This window comes from Phodopus roborovskii, unplaced genomic scaffold, assembly GCF_943737965.1.
Source record: "Phodopus roborovskii unplaced genomic scaffold, PHOROB, whole genome shotgun sequence".
Taxonomy (NCBI): domain Eukaryota; kingdom Metazoa; phylum Chordata; class Mammalia; order Rodentia; family Cricetidae; genus Phodopus; species Phodopus roborovskii.
This window is the reverse complement of record NW_026126586.1, coordinates 3,420,798-3,444,621: the sequence shown is the minus strand read 5'-3', so window position 1 is coordinate 3,444,621 and position 23,824 is coordinate 3,420,798. Positions and strand designations below refer to the sequence as shown.

The 23,824-nt window shown below is 52.7% G+C and overlaps 2 protein-coding genes across 2 annotated transcripts in view; both read left to right on the top strand.

Moving 5' to 3' along the window:
* Positions 1 to 4,686, top strand: part of LOC127236505 (kinesin-like protein KIF6) — a 76,209-nt gene extending 71,523 nt beyond the window's left edge. Inside the window, exon 10 of the mRNA XM_051204193.1 lies at positions 3,818 to 4,686. Coding sequence (XP_051060150.1) covers positions 3,818 to 3,834 — 17 coding nt within the window. The 3' untranslated portion in view covers positions 3,835 to 4,686. The remainder of the gene's footprint in view (positions 1 to 3,817) is intronic.
* A 6,816-nt stretch (positions 4,687 to 11,502) lies between these two features.
* Positions 11,503 to 20,852, top strand: Kcnk17 (potassium two pore domain channel subfamily K member 17). Its single transcript, XM_051204201.1, has 5 exons — positions 11,503 to 11,724; positions 14,019 to 14,133; positions 15,748 to 15,908; positions 16,208 to 16,382; positions 20,543 to 20,852. Exons 1-5 carry the CDS (start codon positions 11,503 to 11,505, stop codon positions 20,806 to 20,808), a joined length of 939 nt encoding a protein of 312 aa, XP_051060158.1. The 3' UTR covers positions 20,809 to 20,852.
* The last annotated feature ends 2,972 nt before the right edge of the window (positions 20,853 to 23,824 follow it).

The following is a 23,824-nucleotide window of genomic DNA, read 5'->3' as shown; positions in this document are numbered from 1 at the left end:
GAGGTTAGCCCCTTTCTGTGGGCCCTTTTATAATCTTCCTTAATCCCCGAATTTGGAAGTGCTTCTGTCCGAAGCTACAAGAATTCCTTCTCTAAGAGGTGCCAGGAACAGGCCCTATCTATCAACAAACCCCAAGAGTCTGCTTGAGAGTGCTTCCAGGGGTCAGAGAGATGGGGAGGGGTAAGGAAGGGAGGGAGGGTTAGAAAGAGAAAGAGAAGAAACACACACATACAGAGAGAGAGAGAGAAACAGACACACACACACAGAGAAACAGACACATACAGAGAGAGAGAGAGAAACAGACACACACACACAGAGAAACAGACACATACAGAGAGAGAAACAGACACATACAGAGAGAGAGAGAGAGAAACAGACACACACAGAGAGAGAAACAGACACATACAGAGAGAGAGAGAAACAGACACACAGAGAGAGAGAGAAACAGACACACATACAGAGAGAGAGAGAGAAACAGACACACACACAGAGAGAAACAGACACATACAGAGAGAGAAACAGACACATACAGAGAGAGAGAGAAACAGACACACACAGAGAGAGAAACAGACACATACAGAGAGAGAGAGAAACAGACACACAGAGAGAGAGAGAAACAGACACACATACAGAGAGAGAAACAGACACATATATATATAGAGAGAAACAGACACAGAGAGAGAGAGAGAGAAACAGACACATACAGAGAGAGAGAAACAGACACATACAGAGAGAGAGAAACAGACACATACAGAGAGAGAGAAACAGACACATACAGAGAGAGAGAAACAGACACATACAGAGAGAGAGAAACAGACACACACACAGAGAGAGAAACAGACACATACAGAGAGAGAGAAACACACGCATACAGAGAGAGAGAGAAACAGACACACACACACACACACACACAGAGAGAGAGAGAGAGAGAGAGAGAGAGAGAGAGAGAGAGAGAGAGAGAGCGTGCACTAGCTCCCAGAGGGTTAGGAAGGACACAACCTCAGATCAAACCATCTCTGCCATTTGTGGCCTTGGACAGGTCATCCTGTGATCCTGTGTGTCGTAGACAGTGGCCACCGTTTCCTGTCAGTGAGCCTCCTTAGAGATAAACTTTCTCATAACATACTGAACACCAGAGTTGGCATCAGGGAAGGAGGCCTTGGTGATGAGCCCTGGCCCCACTTAGTGATCCATCTACGGTGACATGCTCCATCCCAGGGTATGCCGTCACCCCTGCTACTCCAGGTCCGCTGCTTTACTGGCACCCGGTGTGTGCAACAGGAATGACACCTGCAAGGCTGTGTGGCGGGCCCTTCATGTGAGGAGCCATGTCCCAGAGTGCCATGCTCTCAGCTCTGCTGTGCAGCATGTCTTCTTCATCCTCCTGGGCACAGCTGCACGCTGACCCAGAGGAATTAGGACCTCAGAGGAAGGGGCTGGCCCCCACTCCTTTCTGCCTCCCAGTAGTAATCCTAGCCCAGGCTTCTCCTCAGCACAGGAGAAACATGGAGCCTGAGGCCTGAGGCCGTCCCAGCTCTCACCCACCTGTCCTGACTTCCTTCCTGTCCTGGAGTTGTGTTAGGACAGGTCTGAATATGGGGAAAGGGAGCTGGCTCACCGGGTAAGGGCGACAAGCTGCTGACCTGAAGCCCATTCCCAGCATCTGTGTGGTAAACGGGGGAAAATACAGCGACCACAATTGTCCTTGTTCTCTACACGTGTGCCATGGCATATGCACACACACACGCACACACACGCACACACGCACACACACACACACAGAGTAAATACATGCAAAAATAAGTATTTTGAAAGAATATGTTGGGGGGCATCTCTGCAAAATTCCAGTGTGACTTCACTCACAGTGTCACCTTACACACACACGCTATGACCTCACACACGCTGTGACCTCACAAACACACGCTGTGACCTCACACACACACACGCTGTGACCTCACACACACACACAGTGATCTCACCCACACACTGTGACCTCACACACACGTTTTGAACTCACACGCTGTGACCTCACACACACGCTGTGACCTCACACACACTGTGACCTCACACACACTGTGACCTCACACACACAGTGTGACCTCACATACACACTGTGACCTCACACTGTGACCTCACACACGCTGTGACCTCACAAACTGTGACCTCACACACTGTGACCTCACACACACTGTGACCTCACACACACACACACACTGTGACCTCACACACACACACACACTGTGACCTCACACACACTGTGACCTCACACACACACACACACTGTGACCTCACACACACACACTGTGACCTCACACACACACACACACGCTGTGACCTCACACACACAGTGTGACCTCACACACACACGCTGTGACCTCACACACGCTGTGACCTCACACACGCTGTGACCTCACATACAGACATTGTGACCTCACACACACACACTGTGTCTTCACACACACACACACACACACGCTGTGACCTCACACACACATGCTGTGACCTCACACACACACGCTGTGACCTCACACACACATGCTGTGACCTCACACACACATGCTGTGACCTCACACACACGCTGTGACCTCACACACACGCTGTGACCTCACACACTGTGACCTCACACACTGTGACCTCACACACACACACACACACTGTGACCTCACACACACATTGTGACCTCACACACACACACTGTGTCTTCACACACACACACACACACTGTGACCTCACACTCACACACTGTGACCTCACACACACGCTGTGACCTCACACACACACACAGTGTGACCTCACACACACACTTTGTGACCTCACACACACACGATGTGACCTCACACACGCTGTGACCTCACACACACACTGTGACCTCACACACGCTGTGACCTCACACACAGTGCTGGCCCTGCAGGCTGCGGAAGGGACCATGTTGTTTTATCCTATTACCCCCACATCCAGTGGGCACAGACAGACAGACAGACAGACAGACAGACAGTCAGACAGGGTCACCCCAGCCGAGCTCCACGGTCCACTTCCAGCTGGCTCAGCAGCTTCAGCTTCACCAGCCCTACCAGTGCCTCAGCCCGCCGCCTCCCTGCCCTCTGAAATGTCTTCAAATGTGTTCCTCACGTCACCCCACAGGCCTCAGCCGGTCCCTCTCACACCTACCTTATTGTTTGTTTTAATTAATTTTTAATTTAAATTAAAAACAAATCTTATTTTACATACCAATCCCAGGTGCCTCTCCTTCCTGTCCTCCCATTAGCCCTCCATCCCCCATCCCACCCCGCATCCACTCCTCAGAGAGGGGAGGCCTCCCATGAGGGACCATCAAAGCCTGTCACATCATATGGGAGGACCAAGGCCCTCCCCGGATCGAAGCTGAGAGAGCAGCCCTCCATAGGGAGTGGGCCCCCAAAGCCAGTTCGTGCACTGAGGGTAAATACTGGTGCCGCTGCCAGCAGCACCTACTGATTATCCACACTTTAGGCAGGTGAACTAGGAACTCATACCATGCTCGCACACTTGGTGTGCACTGATGTAAGTATCCTGTTCAACACAGGCTTAAAGCTGTATGCCTACGGTGGATTCCAGACTCATTTTAAAGTGTGCGTGTGCATGTGCGCGCGTGTGTAGGCACCAGTGGAAACCATGGGGTTGGGATGAGTGTGGGTCTGTTGAGGGATGATTCCTTAGCAAAGAGCAAAGGAAGTATTTCCTGCAGATGAGGGTATGGCCAGCCTCCCCTCGGTGCCGGTGCCTGCCAGGTCTGAGAAAAGTCCCCTCCCCAAGCTAACAGCACCCTGTCTTCTTTCAGGCCTGGGAAGCAACTGACTTTCTGATGAGGGTCCCACCCTGTTCTGCAGACAGAATGACTGATGCCAAGATAAAGACCCTGACCCTCACTGGTGACCACAGACATGACACAAAGCCACCCGGGAGCAGCTGGAAATTTGAGGCCAGAGGAAGAGAGCTGTGCTTCTTTGCGGATGGTGTCTGGGAGAGCTCAGGATGGGTGGTCCTGATTGAGCTGCTGGAAGGGTGGGCAAGGCCGGGTTGCTGCTCACTGTCACATTTATGAGGATCCCAGCGACTGTGCAATACAGCATCATAACGTGCAGGCAGGAGGCATCCCAGGCGGAGCAGCACAGGAGGGTGATAATCCGTTAGTTATAACGATTTGCCAGCCACCACCCAAGTCTACTCCTGGCTCAGAAGCCCAGGAATGGCCATGGCAGGCTAGGCAGGACTTCAGAGCCCCAGATAACACAGTAGAATGCAGGGTACCTCAAGGGCCAGTATCCCAGCCCAAGCACTCCACCATCACCCACTTGTCCTGCCTCCAGGGAGCTATGTATCCTCGCAGTCTGAGGACTGCACAGAAACAGAGACTAGTGGGAAGCTCCCCAGAATCCTGCAGGCATCAGTACTTTGAGTCATTACCCCCACCCCCCAAGCTGTGTGGGATTCTACACAATTAAGGCCCAAACCCCCTGTCCCCACAGGGAGACCAGAGCTACCCATGACCCTCCCATCATTTCACAACCTGGCTGTGTGACTTGGACTAAGTGGACATGAAAGGGAAGGAACAGAGTCAGCAGTGGCCCGTGTTGTGTTCCCAGCCCATGTAAGGGGCAGGAGTAGGTGCTCAGAGATGATGACAGCTAAATAAAATACCTTCTGCTCCTGGTGTGTGTGTCCCATAAATACAAGAACTCGTGGTCCTGGAGAGTGACAAGGAGATGACACAGCAGATGGACTTGTTTGGGTGGATGTTGTTGGCTTTTTCACTCCCCTTTGAAGCTAGGCAGGCCTGTAGCGTTCTTTGTCACAGCCTGGCTTGTGTCATTAGGAGCCAGAAGCATGGGGCAGGCCAGCCTTGCCCTTCCACAGCTGATTTCTTGGTCTGCCACAGACTTTAAGATGGAAAGTGTTGTGACAACCAGAGCCTATTGTCAAGGTCATCCCTGTGACCCTAGCACGGAGTCAGATCTTACTAAACATTTCCTCTGTTTATGAGTGGCAGAGCTGGAGCCCAAACCCGTGTCTCAGGCTTGGAATCTCCCTATGGTTCAGTGATTTAGCTCCATGGGGTGGGGGTCACTTCTTCACACCCTTCCCCACCCCTGGTAAAACCTGGAGTATGAGGTAAGACCTCATACTGCAAACAGGAGGCTCTTCAGCATGGAAATGCAGTCAATCTTGAGGGAGCCTCCTTACAATTCACCTTAAATCTCTCAGTGGATGTTGGGGCTTTGGTGTGGACCCACCCTGGACCACACAGTGCCTGCCCGCAAAGAGCTTCTGCATGTGGGAGGAAGAGATGAATGTTTTGAAAAGACACTCCAGCATCAGTGTATCAGGGACAAGGAATGTCTGAGTCCAAATGGAAATTAAAATGTTTCCTGGAGAGCAGCTTGGTCAGTGACCCTGGCCCAGTCCTGGATAGAATTCAGCTGCCTGTCATCCTCTCCACAGGAGGAGGGCTGGGAGGAAAAGTGTGTTCACAGATCCCGCAAAAGGAGATTTCAGATTGCTCAGCAAGTAAGACGCTTGCCACCAACCCTGATGGCCTGAGTTTGATCCACAGGACCTACAGGAAGGGACTGACTCCCACAAGTTACCCTTGGTTGCTTTTAACTAAGTCTCTAGCATTCCATTTTATTAATAAAGACTCGGGAGCCAGATCTTGCTAGCTGAGAAATGCAGAGAAAGCACTCAGCTCTTCCTCTGCAGCCATCTTCCCAGAGCGAGAGATTTCTCCTCCGCCATTCAAACAAAAACTCCTCTGACTGACTGTCCCTCCCTTCTACTTCCTGTGTGTATCTCTCTCCACCCTCCTGACTTCCTCTTATATTCTATGACTTTTTTGCTGTCAAATGGTTGCTTGTTCCATCTCTTGATCTAAGCTTGATTTTATTTAAGCCTATTTACAGTATTCAAGCAGAAAGCTCTTAAATGAAAGGTGCTAGGACAGCTAGAAGGGTTTTCCAGTAAATAATGCAGCCCCTGGGTTCACAGTATGATCAAATATCCTGCAACAATCCTTTAATGTCCACATGCACTCTGTGGCATGCATGCCCCCACATACCATGCACACACCACACACACACACACACACACACACACACACACACACACACACACACACTGCAACAATAATTCTTTCACTCCTGTGACATCTTGAGATGTACTTGATAGCTGCTGTCTTTTAAGACCATATCCTGCAACAGACAGAGAGCAAAACCAAGCTAGTCTGGAGACTAAGTCGTATCACAGCAAGCCCAGACACAGTGACTCCAAGACCAAACATTTCTTGCCATAAACCAGAGGGAATTTGTTCCATAGTGTTATTCATGTCAATAGCTGGATGGTACAGACATTAAAATTTTGACATGGTGTATAACAGTTCAGGGTTCACTCTGCCCCTTTATGCTTACTGACAACGACATTTAGGGTTCATTGTGTCTGCTGCTTACAGCCATGAAGCATAACAAAACCCAATTTACTCCACTGTACATGGTAAAACTAGCAGCATACACAAACCAATGGCTTTTAGATCCCAGATAACAGACAGTATAAGACACTGAACTTCAGGAGAGACAATTGCAATTGCCAGCCAGTGAAAACCTCCAAACATCACAGGCTATTTCAAGGCTGTGCACATATTACTCACCACAACCTGATGATAGGGCCCTATTGCTGAAGTCAATGCTTGAACAAGGAGATGTCAGGCTGGTCAACTAGAAGCTTCACCCCTACTGACTACTGTTCATGGTGCTGGAAAGTAGTCTGCATGCTACCAGAGAAAAGTAACTATCAGTATTACCCAGCTATAAACACAGAGCTACAACAGTACATGCCTGCTAGATACTAGAGCAATAGTGGCACAAATGTTTTGATTGGATTTAAAGCCCATTCCATGAAATGGAACCCATTCTTGACACTGACTGTTAAATTGTCCAACAACCTGAGACCTGATCAGTTATAGGAGAAAACCTTCTGCTATTATTCTGCTAATGGAGCAGAGCATTAAAATAACTCCCAATGACATCCTGCTATACATATAGATCAATGCCTTGCTGAATCCTCAACAGAAAAACTGCTTCTTACCCTAGATGGGGATTAACACAGAGACCCAGTGTGCAATGATGGAGGACTTTGGAACACTCTATTCTTCTGTTGTTGGTGGCTTTGATTTTTCAAGACAGGATTTCTCCATGTAGTCCTGACTGTCCTGGAACTCTCTTTGTAGATCAGACTGGCCTCGAACTCATAGAGATCCATTCACCTCTGGCTTTTGAGTTCTGGGATTAAAAGTGTGTACCACCACTGCCTGACTACAGCACTGAGTTCTGAATGGGATATCTCCATCAAATCCCTCCCCTCAAGACTGAGGGGTCTGTGTGGAAGAGGAGGCAGAAAGGTTGGAAAAGTCCGAAATGCAAGCAAACAGTTGGGCAGATAGGCAGGTGGAGAGGACCTGGGAGGAATTGAAAGAGGGGGAAATCTATTGTATGGAAAAAAATACCACCCACTGATCCATTAAGGTCTGAGGGGAAGGCATATCCCCTGCCAGAGTTAAAACTACAGTGACTAGAAAGGAGATGAGAACCAGTGGTCTGTAGTGCGCTCTATCAGAACTCTGCCACACCCATCAGCTCTCCAAGGCGGGTTCAGCTTTAGTGGACAGGGCACAGTGGACATCCTTCCATCCGACCACATCTTTCTACATGAAAGCCCTTCTGCACATGAGATGCTGGCTCGTGTGCCGTACAAGGGGTGGCGTCACGGCTAATCTTGGTTGTCATCTTGACACACTTGGGAAGAATGAACTTCAACTGAGGAACTGCCTTCCTCGGGTTGGCCTAAGGGCATATCTGTGGAGCGTTTTCTTGATTTCTAATTGATGTACCACTGTGGGTGGTACCTTCCCGAGAAAATGATCCTGGAATGTATAAGGAAGCTAGCCATGCAGCAAGATTATTGGCCTTAATAATAAAATCCAGGAGTCAGCTATTAGGGGGCTGTTGTTCTTTAGTTACAGTTATAGGAATAAGAGGTTGGAGAAGGGGTGGGGGGTCCCGAGTGAGTGGGGTCTCTCTTTTGCTCGCTCTCTCTCCTGCTTTCAGTCGGCCACCAGCTACCCCGTCTTCTCCTCTCCCCTCTCTCTCCTCTTCCGTTCCTCTAAGTCTCTTCCCTTCCCCCTCACTCCCCTTTCTAAACAAACTCCTCATTAAGCTCTATCTGCCCATCTGCCCGGAGTGTTATTCCCTCCCGCCTGGGTCAGCCTCACTGGCTACGCAACCTGCTACGCTCTCCTTTCCTCCTATTAGTTCCGTTTCAGAAAACCCTTTATTGTTAGGCCATGATGCTCTGCCTCCAGGCACCCAAACATTCCAGGACTGAGCCAGAGCCGGGCACACCCTGAACCATCTCCATCCTGGGCTGAAGGTGGAGCCAGGCAGGAGCACTGGGCAGACCATGGCCAGGCTCAAACTGGTTCTGCAACCAAAGACAAGGATCTAGGTCTGACTGCAGCCCAAAGCGGCCAGTGTGTAGGGCCAGGGACTCACTAGCAAAGTCCTCGGTCCCTGACACACAAGTTCTAGGGTCGGGGCACCCAGTTCCTGGGGAGCTCACACACTGTACCATAAACGGTGCTGAGTGTAGTGTCCAAACATTCCCGCCTCTCTCCTTCACCATTGGACTCTCAGAGGCAAAGATGCCGTAGCCACGTGTGGCCACTCACCCACACTCAGAGCCCTCAGAGATGCCAGAGCCCCTTCTCCACAGGACAGAGGACCCAGAGGTGCAGAGGGATAGTCAGAGGCCTGGGGAAACACTGTCCCCAAGAGTGGGGAGGTCTCCAGGGACGGGACGTACTCTGGAATGCCTGGCTCAGCTCTCTGGGTGTGTGGGAAAGAGGAAGCCAAAGCTTTAAGTGGTTAGTTCCTGCCCAAGTGAGGGTCAGGGGAGCCTCCACCCAGCAGCTGAGAATCAGCTCCCGCAGGAAGAGAGGCAGGAGTAGCAGCCATACTTCCCATGACTCCCCCTCCTTTGGAGCACCGCAGGTAACAAGAGGGAGCTGATATTGCCCTGGGACAAGTTTCCAGCTAGAGGAAGAGGAGAGGCCAGAGTTGAGGAGAGGGAGCCCTGCCCGTTCCTCATGAAGGCTCAGTCTTGAACCTACCAAGGCTCCTGCCCTAGAAACACAAAACACAGACCCACAAAAGCATACACACCCATGTAACACACAGCACTGCACAGCACACACAAACAACACACCACATGTGCACACACAGCCTCTCTTGGGCCCCTGATGTAATTTCTTCTGCTGGCGTGGGCTATGCTCACTAGAGGGCGCCAGAGAGCAAAGTGGCTGGATCCTAGGATGCTCAGGAAAGCCCTCAGGCTCCCACCACAGGCCCCAAAGCAGGGAAGCCCCAGACCCCACTTTTCCCAGCAGATACTTCTGGAAGTATCCAGCATCAACCTCATCTTGTCCTAACTAACGTGTGTATGTGTGTCATTCCCTGTCACCAAAAGCATCTCCACACCACCTCCTTAGGTTCCTGGCTCTCCACCCATTAGAGCACACACCTCAGTCAGCCTTGGCCACTCCGAGATTTCATGCTCCCTTCTGTCACGCGGGATGGTGTTATTTAAGAGACTTATTAAGCACACAGAAGCATCTTGTTAGCCCCTCCCCTCCTGACCACTTCCCCCACCCCAGGCCAGGTCATCCTGGGAGCCTAGGTGAAATCCCCATCTCTGCATGATACCCAAGTGTTCCAACACCCATCCTGCCTCTCCCAGGCCAGCCCATGCCATTCCCTGCCCTTCCTGTCCAGCCTACACACTTCCTAGAGAAGGTGGTGGGTATTTCTCCAAGAGAATGGACACGGGTGTGCTTACAGAGCATTTTAGGGGAGATGCGGAGACAAAAACCAAAGGCTTACATGGGTGGGTGTTTGCATACCGGCCTCAGAGCTCCTTTCTCTGGTCCCCAAAGAGGACCCAGAAAAACGCATTGTCACCTTCGCATGCCAGCAGGAGTCCTTAGGCTGCAAACAAAGGCGGAGTTGGTTTTTGTTGGTTGCTACATACATTCTAGGCACTAACAAGCCCCGCCCCCTTGTGCCAGGCCCGTACCAGGTCTGGAGATGTGACACTAATTGTTCCTACTTTTGCCCCAGACTTGTGGAGAGGCAGCCCCAAGAGCCTTGAGTGGCTGGAGGGAACCTGGAGGGAATGAGGGTTCAGGGCGGTGACTGCAGGTGGGAGCTACACACACACACACACACACACACACACACACGCACGCACGCGCGCGCGCGCGCGCGCCCAGGGATGCTTTCAGTGCCCACGGGGACACAACCCTCAGAGGGTCACAGCTGCTGAACCCTGAGCCCAAAGACTGCCTGTGAGCACTCTCGTGCTCTCCTGGGTCACAAGGCTTCCCTGAAGAGGCTTGGGGCATCTTCTGGGTGTCCCAACACTTTCCTAAAAATGACCCCCAGGGAGTTTGTGGCCCTTATTATTCCCCTTGAGAAGCTGAAGGGACAGCAGACTCCAGGAGCTTTGCAGAACAAGTGTCCTGGGACCTAGGCGCCCATGGGACCAGCCTCTCCATCCCCACCTGGTCCTTCTGCCAGAAGGGAGGTGAGGCTGGCTGGCCCTGTCTGCCCCATTGCCACTCTTAAAGGGTTAGGAGCTGGCTAGCTCTTTATTGAACTTCTCTCCCCAGTTGCAAGGAGGTTTCTAAGCCTCTGTGCATTTGCAGATTTAGGGGCAGGGGTCCAGGAGGTTGAGGGAAGTATCCACATTGTTGAAGGACACCCCCCCTTCTGCCCCAGGGAATTGCTGCCATTCAGGAAAGGACTGAAATTCGAAGCCTTTCATGAGCTCTATCCATGCTGGCTACTGCTTCTGCTCCAGTGAATGGGGACCCAGAGACCGCCTCCAGACCAGCAGGGTGGGCCTGGGGCAAGTTCTTGCCCCCCACATACTAGATAAGCCACACCCTCCCCGCTCGTTTGAGTGCATCTGCTGAGGGGCACCTAGAGTAGCATTGCCCACAGCAGGCACTTGGAGGAAGTCCCTGGCCTCACAACCTAGGCAGGAGCCTGTGACAATAGCTTTGGAAGTCTCTCTTCCACACTGCTGTTTGCTGGAGTCTTTCCCACAGAACGGAGCACTGGGGGGGGGGGGGGGAAGCTGGTAGGAGTCTCTGCCCTTCTCTCCCCTCACCTGCGGCTACCTGGCTGCCTTTCCCTTTCCCTTGATGTTGAGGTGGGCACTCCAACTCTCTGGCGAGTTATCCTTTTGTACCTGGGACAGGATCCTCGAGGGTGGGCCGGGCCTTTGCACCCTGCAGCACTCTTCCGAGGGAAACAGGCCACCCGCGGGAGTTTGCTCAGAGAAGGGCCCCTCCTGGTCTTTCCTGCCCAGTCCCGGTTCCTGCCCATCAGAGCGCTCTTGGGTTCTGACCTCTCCACCATGTGCGGACTGCTATCTCCTGAGGCCCGGAGCTGTCGGGTACCCGCCACGGGGCTCCTCCTGGTCTCCTACCTGGCTTACTTGGTGCTGGGCACCGGAGTGTTCTGGGTACTGGAAGGTCGTGCGGCCCGGAACTCCAGCCGCATCTTTCAGCGCGACAAGTGGGAGCTACTACAGAACTTCACGTGTCTGGATGGCCCAGCGCTGGACCTGCTGATACGGGTTAGGGAGCCAGCCTGGGAAACGGGGGTGGCAGGGACGGGGGAGGGTAGGAGAGGATCGATCGCCAGGGGCGGAAGCTCACAGCAGGGATGAAGGAGGGAGGAAGCTTACTCTGGCTCCTCCCGGGACAGTTGGGACAGTAATGTGTTAGAGAGTTGGAATAGACAGGCTTGGGAAAAACAGGGTTGTGCGATTGGGGTTGGGTAACCATGGGGGATGGGCTGGACTGGGGGCTAGGGAGGAGGGGGCTCTGGCTCCATCTTTAAGGAAGTGAGACTATCCCTGTAGGAAGGCCGGTCCAGAACACAGCCATAGGAACACAGAGGAGCAGACGAGCACTTCCCTGGGTCACAAGCTACAAGGCTGTCCGAACAAGCAAGAAAGGTCAGCCTTGTGTGGGGCTTACTGAACAAAGGGCCAAGGATGGAAGGCCACACCTAGTCTTTCAAAGGACAGGGGAGGGGCAAATACCTTAGGGGCGTGGCCAGATTCCGGAGGAACGTTGCCTCGCGGGCGCATGGGAACTTAGGAGAAAGGGCTCAGCCTGAGCCTGTGGGTGAAACAGTGCTAAAATGTGCTCTGGGCAGAGGGAGAAGAGAGTTAGGGGACCTGGGCTGGACCCAGAGCTGAGATCACTTTACTTAAGTATTTGGACATTAAGAGCAGACAGACACCTTCCACCTGTATGCAGGCAGGGATGCAAGGGGTGGATGAAGATCAGAGGTCACCCAGCCAGAGGCCCCTCAGACGATGAGGATGCAGGACACGGAGGCAGGAGATGGCTCATCCAATGGATAGCGCATCCTGGCCACCGTGCGCCACGGGGTGGGGTGGGGTGGGGGGCTCGCAGCGGAGCAAATCGCTGTTTGCATTACTAGTCTACTCCACATCCCTCTGCCAAGAGTGCAGGGACAGAGATAGCCACGTGCCCCAGTGGCTACCCTCTCTCTCTTGCAGTGGTCCCGTTACAGAGACGGGCAGGACCTGTGCCCCCGAAACCCTAAGCTGCAGCTAGCTCCCCTGCGGGAAGAGAAAAATGTTGGGGTAGGACAGGAGTGGTCATTAGTGCAGCTAGCTAGGGACTGTCTGACCATCGCCGGCAATGCTCCTGTTGCAGCCCTTCCCTTGCCCAGCCCCTGTGTCACATGCCTCCCTAGCCGATACTACCATCCCACGGAGGAGATGGACCCTGGCTCCGGTTAGAGAGGTTCACTTTAAACGCAATGCTGCACCGCCAAGAACGGAGGCTGTAAGCTTATCACCCAGAGGCTGCTTTTCTGTAATCCTAGTATGTGGATGTTTCTGAGAATCCCATGATTTTACGTCCAAGACGGTGTGAGCTCCCAGCATCTGCTCCTACTGCCCTGTCTCCCTAAAGCCTTCTCAGTGGGAAGACCCTCAGAGGAGGCCCACGGTGTGATATCCCTAAGAAGATGGCAACCGTTCACCACTGTTAGTGTCCCATTTTACAGATGAGCAAACTGGGGTGTGGGGAAACTGAGAACCTCCCACACCACCTCTTTCATACCTCTATAACTGTCACGATGGCCCCATATCAGAGTTAACTCAGCTCTGTCCCGCTGAAGGCTGAGGTCACGTCTGTCATCTGGCAACATCTGCCTATTGTTTCCTGCCAGATGAGGACTGAGCTAGGCAGCAGATGAGTAGTTAGCTATACCTGAGGGCTAGCCTAGAACCCACCCTGACTTGGCTCTAGGATAAGGAGGAGAGGGGGTTGTCCCCATGATCTCTGCCTCTGGGGAGCCCTTACTTAGAAGAAGCAATGCTTCCTTGTCCCAGATGAACTTGTAATAAAGGGGGGTATATCGTGTGAGGTTTCTCTGGGGACACATGAAAAAGTCTCTTCAAAGCAGACGGGACACCAGTGACTGCTCAGTGACACAGCTTCTCCCACTTCTCGCTGGGTGGCCAGGGAGTCTGCTGGGGTTACTAACAGGGGTGTGGGTGACACAGAGGCAGCTGCTTGGCTGAAGCCTCCGCCCGACAGGAGTGATACCTCACAGCTTGTAGGCAGCTCTGCTGAAGCCCCCTCTCCTCAGCAGCTGACACTGTGGGATTTAACTTGGGGGAGGGGTTGTGGCTGCTGTCATGGGAACTTCCTCCTCTCTTCTGGAGGCAGTGGATCACTTTGGAGAACCTGTCCATACAGCAGGAGGCCTGTACAGGAGTGTGGGTGTAGGTGTGGCTGTAGGCATGGGTGTGAGGGTGCCTTGGGGTGCAGGGGCACAGTCCCCTCTCCCAAGATCCTGTTGGTCACTGTAGCATCTCCCCAGGACATCATCCGAGCATACAAAGACGGGACCCATCTCCTGGACAATGCCACCAGCATGGGGCGCTGGGAGTTTGTGGGCTCTTTCTTCTTTTCTGTGTCCACCATCACTACCATCGGTAAGGGCAGCATGGGGACAAACTGGTGGGGCTCGGGAGTCGGCCTCACCCTGAGGTGTCACCCTGTAAAGCGGTGACCCTGTGTCTGCAAGCACACCCCCACCCTCCTGCAAGCAGCCTCTCGTGCCCTAGGGCCCACAGCCTTGGTTGGCATGTCATCAGACATCAAGGGAACTGAACTGTACACATACTCGAGTTTGGGGACTGCTTCCATGAAGGATTTTGGTCACCCAACCGGGTCTTACAGACGTTCCCGGCCCACCAGCACCCCTCAGTCCCTGTCACTATCCTCCAGGGCCAAGCTGAGGTGGAAACACCTTGACAGCACCTATGGCTGTGGTGTGGAAACAGTGGGGACAGAAAGCCTTAGGTCCCAGGGAATGCCCTAATGTCCTTGCCCTCAGCATCACTTGCGTGACCCATGACTTACCACTAGGTGGCAGGCTCACACCACTGAAGACTCAGGCTCCGCCTTCCCTCTTCTTGGTCTTTGACATTTCTTCCCAGCCCACTTGTGCACACACATACACACACATACACCATATACACACACACCACACACACCATACACACACACCATACACACACCACACACACATACACACACATATACACCATACACACACACCACACACACTACACACACCACACACACACACTATACACCACACACACACCACACACACATACACACCACACACACACAAACACACACACTATACACCACACACACCACACACACACCACACACACACCACACACACACAAACACACACCATACACACACATATACACACATATACACCATACACACACACCACACACACTATACACACCACACACACCACACACATACACACACATACACACACACACACACACACACATACACACACATACACCACACACACACATACACACACACCATACACCACACACACACACAAACACACACCATATACACATACACACACATACACACACACACAAACACACACATACACACACACACACATACACACACACAAACACACACCTCCCTAACACCGATCTTACTCTGGCCATCACTCTGTGAACTCAGCACTTGAGAGGCGGAGGCAGGAGGATCAGGAGTTCAAGGTTACATAAAAAGCTTGAGGCCTGGGCAACACAAAACCTTGTTTTAACACAAACTAAAACATGAGTGGAAAGGGAACGGAAGACCCCGAGAAAGAGACTTCTGAGGTTCTCAGGCCAGACACACACAGCAACCTTCCATCATGATTCATCCGTCCATTTACTCAGCCTGCTACCCAATCGATGCTCAGGGGTTCACATTCCCACACAGTATGTCCCCACTGTGGCCTGTCACTACACTGCCAGTGGCCGTCTTAAGGTCAAGAAAGCAGGCACAGAAAGGTCATGGCCTTTGCCTAGGTCAACCTTGCAGGGATCAGAGCCCAAGAAGTGGAACCAGAAGGAACAAGATCTCCACAGGCCAACAGTGAGCTAATGCCCCATCATCCGAGCTGGGTAGGCACAGCTGCCACTTCCAGTGCAAGAGCAGAACCCGGAGGTGGCCATGCCCAGAGCTGGGGGAAAGGTCTCCTTAAAAACCCCTCCCTCCTGCAACAGGCTACGGCAACCTGAGCCCGGAGACCATGGCTGCCCGTCTCTTCTGCATACTCTTTGCTCTCATGGGAATCCCGCTCAATCTGGTGGTGCTCAACCGGCTGGGCCACCTTATGCAGCGAGGGGTGCACCGATGTGTCCAACGGCTGGGGGGCAGCTGGCAGGTGAGGCAGTGGCCAGGAACCTGGCCATTCCTGATGGGGGACTGTGGTGGGAATGGGGTGCGGAACCAGAAGGGGCCGGACCCGGAGAATGCGGGAGGTTCCGGTAAGCCTGTGGGAGCACGGGCCAGAACGGTGATCATGAGTGTCTGTGGTTGGCATGAGAAGTTGGGAGGAGTCAAAGCCACAGATGCTTCTGGAAGAAAATGGGGGGTATACACGAAGCTGGCGAGGTGGGCATGGGGCATCCCCTTGTTGCTGCCCAGGACAGAGCCACAGAGCCTTGTTGCTATGTGCTTCAGGACCCAGCAAGGGCACCGTGGCTGGCAGGCTCCGCCGCGCTCCTCTCCGGCCTCCTGCTCTTCCTGTTGCTGCCTCCACTTCTCTTCGCCCACATGGAAGGCTGGAGCTACATGGAGAGCTTCTACTTTGCCTTCATCACGCTCAGCACAGTGGGCTTCGGCGACTATGTGATTGGTGAGTGGCCCGGGGATTAGTGAGCCCAGGACCTCCCAGGCAGCCCGGGAAGGCACTGCAGGTGACTGGTGTCTCACATGGGTGGGTTGGTAGGCCCAAGGGATAGCTTGTAACCCAAGTAAGCTCTATCCCTTCCCAGCATGGTGGGTTATGATCTCTCGGAGCCTTCCTGCCAGTGTGGAGCTGTCCCTCCACAGCTATGGGCTCCATGGGTGCCTTGGAGGGACGTTCAGCCTTTCGACTGTCCTGACTTCTCCATTAGTCCATCCCCACCCACTTGCCCAGGCGAGAAACCAGGCAGGAAACTCAGACTGGGGGCAAATGGGAGGACTTGGCAATGGACGGACAGTGGCTACCCAGGGAAGCCTTGGGGACACCACACCCTCCAGTAGGTCATGGTCCTGGGATGAGGAGGCAGCCTGTCATGAAAATTTCTCCTGGGGTGGGGGCTAGGGGACTAAACGTTTCTCTCCACTCTTGCTAAAGTCCCAATGTCAAATCAAAGTTTGCTTGCACTCAAGTTTTCCCTGGGGGAATCCTTGCATTTATTGAGCATATATGAGGGGTCACAGGCAGGACCATGGTGAGCCTAAAGTATTTGCACTGGAAAGTTTTCACCCAGCATGGATGGTGACTTCATGGCTACATAGATGGAGCCGCTCTCCTAGTCCTTCCCAGCCTATATATGCTCACTCTCCTGTAACGAGTAGGGTTTTACGCGCACCGCTGGCCTTGCGCCAGCCCCAAATAATGCAGAGATGTTGTATTTGATATAATGCTGTTGGCCAGTTACTAGTTTCTTATCGGCTAGCTCTGTCTTAATTATTAACCCATTTCTATTATTTCCACGTGCTCTTATCTTACCAGGGAGAGGCGGCTGGCGGTTCTGCTCTCTCCAGACTCTCCATCTTGACTCTTCCTTACTACTTTCTCTTTCCTCCTTGTCTCCTAGTCCCACCTATTTTGCTTTCCTATTGGCCAACAGTGCTTTATTCATTAACCAGTGTGAGAAACATATATACAGAATGACATCTCCCATCACTGTCCTCCAGACTGGGGACCACAGGCAGTTAAGACAGAACTGGCTGGGAGGAATGATTGGATCCTCGGGTGTGGGTCCATCGGCTTGCCCCGCTCCCCACTTCTGAAGGGTAGACAAGCCTCTGACAAGCTGACAAGCCACTCACTCAGCCTGTAGGCCAGAGTGGGTGTCACCCCCATTTTATCAAAAGGGAAACTGAAATTCAGAGAGGCCAAGCCATTTATTTGCCCGAGACAGCTCAGCCAGATACAACTTCTAATCTGTTTGTTCCCACAATTCAGCTAATCTAGAACCCTTGGGGCTTGTTGGGGGCCCATCACTGCTGCTTTCTGGCCTCTGAGTTCAAGGTCTCTGTCTTAAGGGAGGGTCTCATATCTGGGCTCTTGCTATCCCAGCCTGGTCTTCCCCAGCCTGGGGCTCAGGAAGAAGTGACTTGGGTAGATTCTTCCAAATGGGTCAGATGCCTATGCCACCCTGACAGTGGGCACATGTGTCTGAGGTGAGCTACAGCCAGCAGCGCTCTTCCCACCCGCTTCCCCCATCAGCCCTGGGCTGTCACAGGAAGCTCACAGGTTTGGCACGGCACAGCCCTGGAGCGTTCCCATCCACACAGCACGACGAGGCTCCGAGGGTGCTGTGCTCTCCACTCTGATCCCCTTGGCACTTCAGAGCTTGGCTAGCTTCTTTGAAAACCTTCAGGGTTTCCTACAGTCTTAGGATAGAATTCAAATTATACAACTAAACACAGGTGTGTGGTTCACCCCACCACCCCAGTGTTTGAGAGGACGGAGGCAGGAGGATTGTAAATTCAAAGACAGGTCTACATCAGAAGATCCTGCCTCAAAAACAAGCTAGTTCTCCAACTAGGCAGCATTCCCTAGACATGGGCACGTTGGAAATGGGAGGAAAAGCATCAGCCAGCCTCCAGGAAGGGCAGAGGCACGGCCTAGCCCGTGACTATCCGAGTGAGGTTGCCACATGGGTCTCTGCCCAGGAAGCTACTCTGTGAGCAGGCAGGACAGCCTGCTCCACCTCTTGCTCTAAAGCTCCCTGCCCTGAGCCCAGTCCAAAGTCCTGGATGGCAGAAGGGCTGGCGGGAGAGCATCTGTGTGCTGTGGTCCTCGAAGCTGCTCATTACCTCTGCACACACAGAGCCCCTGGCTCCTTCATCTGCAAGGACGGCCTCTGGCTGCGTGGAGAAGGGCAGGGAGGTGCCTAAGGCCAACCATACTTGTTCTGAAAATCTCCACACCTCTTCCCCCAATCTCATCTCTCACAGACCTTTAGGGATGGACCAACTGCTTTCTTGACAGAGATGCTGGTCCCCTAAACACACATACATACACACAGGCGCACACACACACACACACACACACACACACACACACACACACACCTGTCGTGGGATGTTATGGTACAGCTGGTAGCCAGAGTCACCCAAACCCCAGCCACAATTGCATTAACTGTTCGGTGGAACCCTGTGCCAGCTACCAACTCTTGTGCCAAAAATTAAATCAAGGGGAGAAAGGGCCTCCTGGCCTCTGTACACAGGAGTAAACGCTCCACTGATCTCATTCGGTACCACAGAGGAATCAAATTGTCTGTCTCATAACTCTGTCAGCTTAATGTGGGTTGTGAGCCAGAGCCTGTGACACAGGCCAGGCCTGATGTGGGGCCAGCAGGACGGGATGGAGGATGGTCCAAGACAAGAAAGGCTGTGAGATCAGCACTGTGAGGTCCCTGGGAAGCAGACAGAGGAGAAACACTCCCATGACCGGAGTCAGCTAAAGTTCCCTTTCCTCAGCCTCCACTGACCCAGTATGTCAGGGTATCCAGGGCAAGCCACAAGGAATAGATAGCTCCAGGTCTTGGGAGAGCTCCGCACCCTGAGGCTCTAGGCTAAGAGACAGTTAGCCAAGAGAGCAGCTCCCAGCAAAGACACTCGGCTTCAAGAGCATGGCAGGGGAGCCAGGCTGCTCTCCAAGGAGGGACATCTGAGCAAACATATAAAGACGGGTGGAAAAGGACCGTCAAGAGCCGCTGGAAATGAGCAGGGAAGCTGAGGGGATGGCGGGTATGAGGGTCCTGAGAAACAGGGGAAGATGGCAACGACAGAGAAAGGCATGAGGGAGAAAGTAAGCAGGCGGTTTCTAAAGCCAGGTGGTGGGGTGCCGGCCTGTCTTCCCTTGTCACAGGTGTGGGTGCTCAGGTGGCAATCCATCACAGCCGCTAGGAACTGAGGTGGGATGCATCTTCAGCTGCTGCGTATGTCCTTCTAAAGTCCCTGGCGCCCACAGCTTGCTCCCTTCCCACCTAGCCAATAGGGAAGCGGGTGGGGTAGGGCTGTGCACAGGGGAAGCACTTGCTTCCATGCCTGAGGCCCTGGGCGCAATCCCAGCACTACAAAACTGGGTGTGGTGGCACGTACCTACAATCCCAGCATTCAGGAGGTGGAGACGGGGAGGATCCGAAGTTCACAGCCAAACAGGACTACATGAGGGCCTGTCTCACAAGTAACTAAACGGACTGGAGAGATGGCTCAGAGGTGAAGAGCACTGGCTGCTCTTGCAGAGGTCACAGGTTCAGTTCCCAGCACCCACATGATGGCTCACAACCATCTGTAACTCCAGTTCCAAGGAATGGGACACTCTCTTCTGACCTTCCCAGGTACCAGACACGCACACAGTACATAGACATACATGTAGGCAAAGCATCTATACACATAGAAATAAATCTTAAAGCTATTTTTCATAAACACAAAAGAAAAGCTAAACACGGGAAATGGAGTAAGCATGCCTCTCCTGGGAGCTTGCAAAACTGTAGCCTATGAGGCATCCCAGAGATTTCGATTCACCAGGCAAGGTGGGTTCAGCCAGTCACCTGCCTCTACAGCAGGCTCTCGGGTGGCCGCAATGGTAGCCTGGGGACAGCACTTTCTAGAAAAGATTCATTTCCAGGCATAAGATACCAGTGAATCCAAGGGGCTTCCTGAATCTCAGTCTGGCAGCCACAGACTGGGAAGGTCAAGTATGTGGGCTTCCTGCTCTCCACTCACCTCACCCATCACTCAGGCCTCCAGTTTCCGGCCCCCACATCCTCTGGCCTTGCCTTTTCCCAGGTATGGACCCCTCTCGGAAGTACCCTGTGTGGTACAAGAACATCGTGTCCCTGTGGATCCTCTTTGGGATGGCCTGGCTCGCCCTCATCATCAAAATGATCCTGTCCCTGCTCGAGACACCAGGGGACATGTGCACCTGCTCCCTACGCTGCTCCAAAGGGAACAGCAGCAGGGGCCGAAGCTGGAGGCAGGGCCAAGAAGGGGAACACAGGGTCCAATCGCCAGGCATCACATCTGGAAGCTTCCACTCCAGGTGTGCGATATGACAAGGACAGCTCGCTGCCTTCCAGGACTGCTGATCTTCCTCCTCAGACTTCTGATTTCAAGCATCCCTTCCAGCTAGGTCCAGCTAGATGATTCGAGCTCATCCAATAAGCCACACAACAATTTATGGGATGTGACTTTGGGAACGGTGTGTGCTCCTCTTTGCCTGTTTTCTTTCTTTAGCCGTGTGCACTGCTGGCGTGGTGGCAAGAGCCCCAGCAGCCACGTTGCACCATGAAGTAGAGGAAGGCCATGATTGAGACTCAGCACAGTAAGAGAAGTAGCCTAGGGTCCTCCAGGCTATCGCAGTCCCCGTGACAAACTCGATTCCGGTGAGAATAGATGTCACATTTGGAACTATTGCTTGGGTGTTTCTAACACAATGGCATTTAAATTCTAAGTGATGCATACATACCCACAAACACATACATACCCATAAACAGACACGATGGAGGCTAGAACCCACAGAGAGAAACAATGCTGGTGTCAGGTGAGCTTGCCAGGGACTGGTAGAGGCGTGGAGGGGGGAGGGACCCTCGGGACCCTCCAGCCGCAGAAGATCTTCCCGAGGAGTTCACAGGGTTTGCTCGTGAGTCCCAAGAGTGCTCCTGCCAGCTTCTGGATCCTTCCTGCTTCCTCAAAGTGAGCTGAGCAACAGCATTTGCCCCCTCTGCTTCCTGACTGTGTACACAGTGTGACCAGCCATCTCCTGTCACCCATGCATTCAATAAATGCTTCCTCCCTTAGGATGCTTCTGTCTGTGTCTGTCACCCCAACGAACAAGTAGCTGATACAATCATGTAACAAAACCCTGCAAATTTATTTATTTATTTATTTATTTATTTATTTATTTATTTATTGGTTTTTCAAGACAGGGTTTCTCTGTATGGCTTTGGATCCTGTCCTGGAACTCACTCTGTAGACCAGACTGGCCTTGAACTCACAGAGATCCACCTGCTTCTGCCTCACAAATGCTGGAATTAAAGGCGTGTGCCACCAACACCCGGCTTAACACTGCAAAATTTAGTGCCACAAAATACCGTTCACTTTAACTAGGACTTTGAACTTCAACCGGGCTTCAGTGGGGACAGGGCTGTCTCCTGGCATTAGCAGGTGACTGGAAAGCCACATTAGGATCACCTAAGCACTCACATCCGTGTTTGGCAGTCAATGTAGTCTGTTGACTAAGAACTTAGCACATGCCTGAGTGGCCTCCTACTGTGACAACATGGACGCTGTTCCTTGGGATGAGTATTCTGAGAAAGAGAATGTCATGTTGCTTACAGGCTGGGGACACTCGGTGACACATTCTCACTATCTTCAATGCTCACACACATACCATGCCCCAGGACTGCAATGTGCTGGCTTTGACATACGTATTTGCACACATGCCATGTCCCATTCTGACAAGTGACAGTCTGGGCACACCTGTTAGCACCCCTACTGTGCACCAGGGCCTCCAATCAGCAGCCGGGGCACATCTGGGAGCATGCATGCCATGTTCCAGCACCACCATATGGTGACATGGGCACACCTATTCCCGGGCCTGTGGTATCCTGAGACACATGTTTGCACATTGGTCCTGTCCCAGTGCCACCAACTGGGGTCTGGGCACACCTGTTCCCATGCTGCTGCCTGCAGGCCTGCACATGCCTGTTCACACACGTGTTGAGTGCCACTGCTGCTACATGGTCTGGGCCCTGAAATGACACAGGAACCAACATGCCCATATGTCCCCTTGTATGGCTGGGCTTGGGAATGTCATGGGGGCTAACATGCTCATATGAATGGGCTGGGGATCAACATAATCATATACCCTACATGTATGACCAGGCTCAGAAATTATGCAGGGGCCAACATGCTCCAGTCTCAGAAATGTCATGGGGCCAGCAAGCTTGAACAGCCCCACACATAACCAGGTTTGGGAATGGCATGGAGATCAACATATGTACCCTCCATGTGATTGGGATAGAAAATGACATTGGGGCCAAAATGCCCATAGCTCTCCCCTTATGACAGGGATCACAATGGCATATACCCATATATCCCCCCACTACAAAATGGTTGGGTGCCTATATACCCACACCCTCTCCCATATGACCAGGCTCAGATATGGAATAGAAGCCAACATGGCCAGAAAACCCATTGTATGATGGGTTCAGAAGCTGCATAGGCTCCAGCATGCCCGTATACCCCAGTACTTGACCATGCTTGAAAACAGCATGAGGCTAATAAGCTCACACACACTCACATATAACTGATCTCTGAAAAGACACAGAGTTCACATGCCTATATGCCCCTCAGATGACCAGGATCAGACATGGTGTTGGGTACACCATGCCCACACACCCTCTGATATGGCTGGATTTAAATGGCATGGAAGCTAAAATGCCCTGTACAACCCCCATAGAACTGGGGCTTAGAAATGACACTGAACCAACATGGCATATACCTCACATCTGACTGAGCTCAGAAATGCCATTAGGTCCATCCGTCCCTTCATGGCCAGGTGTGGTAACGGCGCGGGGGCCAACATACGAGTGTGGCCTCTACATGAACGGGTTCAGAAATGGCATGAGGACATCATGATACCCTGTGCATGCTGACTTTGAGCAAGTTTAGAAATTTCATAGCGGCCAAAACGCCCGTGCATCCTTCCACTTGGCCCAGCTCAGAAAATGTCCTCATAGTACGACACTGATGTGGCTACCAAGGGTTAAAGACCGTGGTCTGTCACAACAACCTCACTGAGCCTAACCCCACAGACTATGGGCCCAGGATTGCAGCCAGTGCAGGGGCAGGAGCAGGAACCTCCACCTCGGAGCGAGGGATCGCAGAGGAGGCCAAATATGTGGCAGAGCCAGAGCAGGGCTGTGATGGCTGGAAAGACTGTGAAGCTCAGTGAAGCTCAGCCAGCACGGTATCCGGTGGCAGCACGGTGCCCACTGCACAGCAGGTCCAGCACGGGTGGGGTGGGGCCGCTTAGCGCATGCTGCTGCTTTGTCATGCTGATGATGG

Coding starts and splice junctions, on each gene's coding strand:
- Kcnk17 (XM_051204201.1), top strand. CDS start 11,503: ATGTGCGGACTGCTATCTCCTGAGGCCCGGAGCTGTCGGGTACCCGCC. Junction 11,725..14,018: donor CGCTGGACCTGCTGATACGG/GTTAGGGAGCCA, acceptor GCATCTCCCCAG/GACATCATCCGAGCATACAA. Junction 15,909..16,207: donor GGCTGGGGGGCAGCTGGCAG/GTGAGGCAGTGG, acceptor TATGTGCTTCAG/GACCCAGCAAGGGCACCGTG.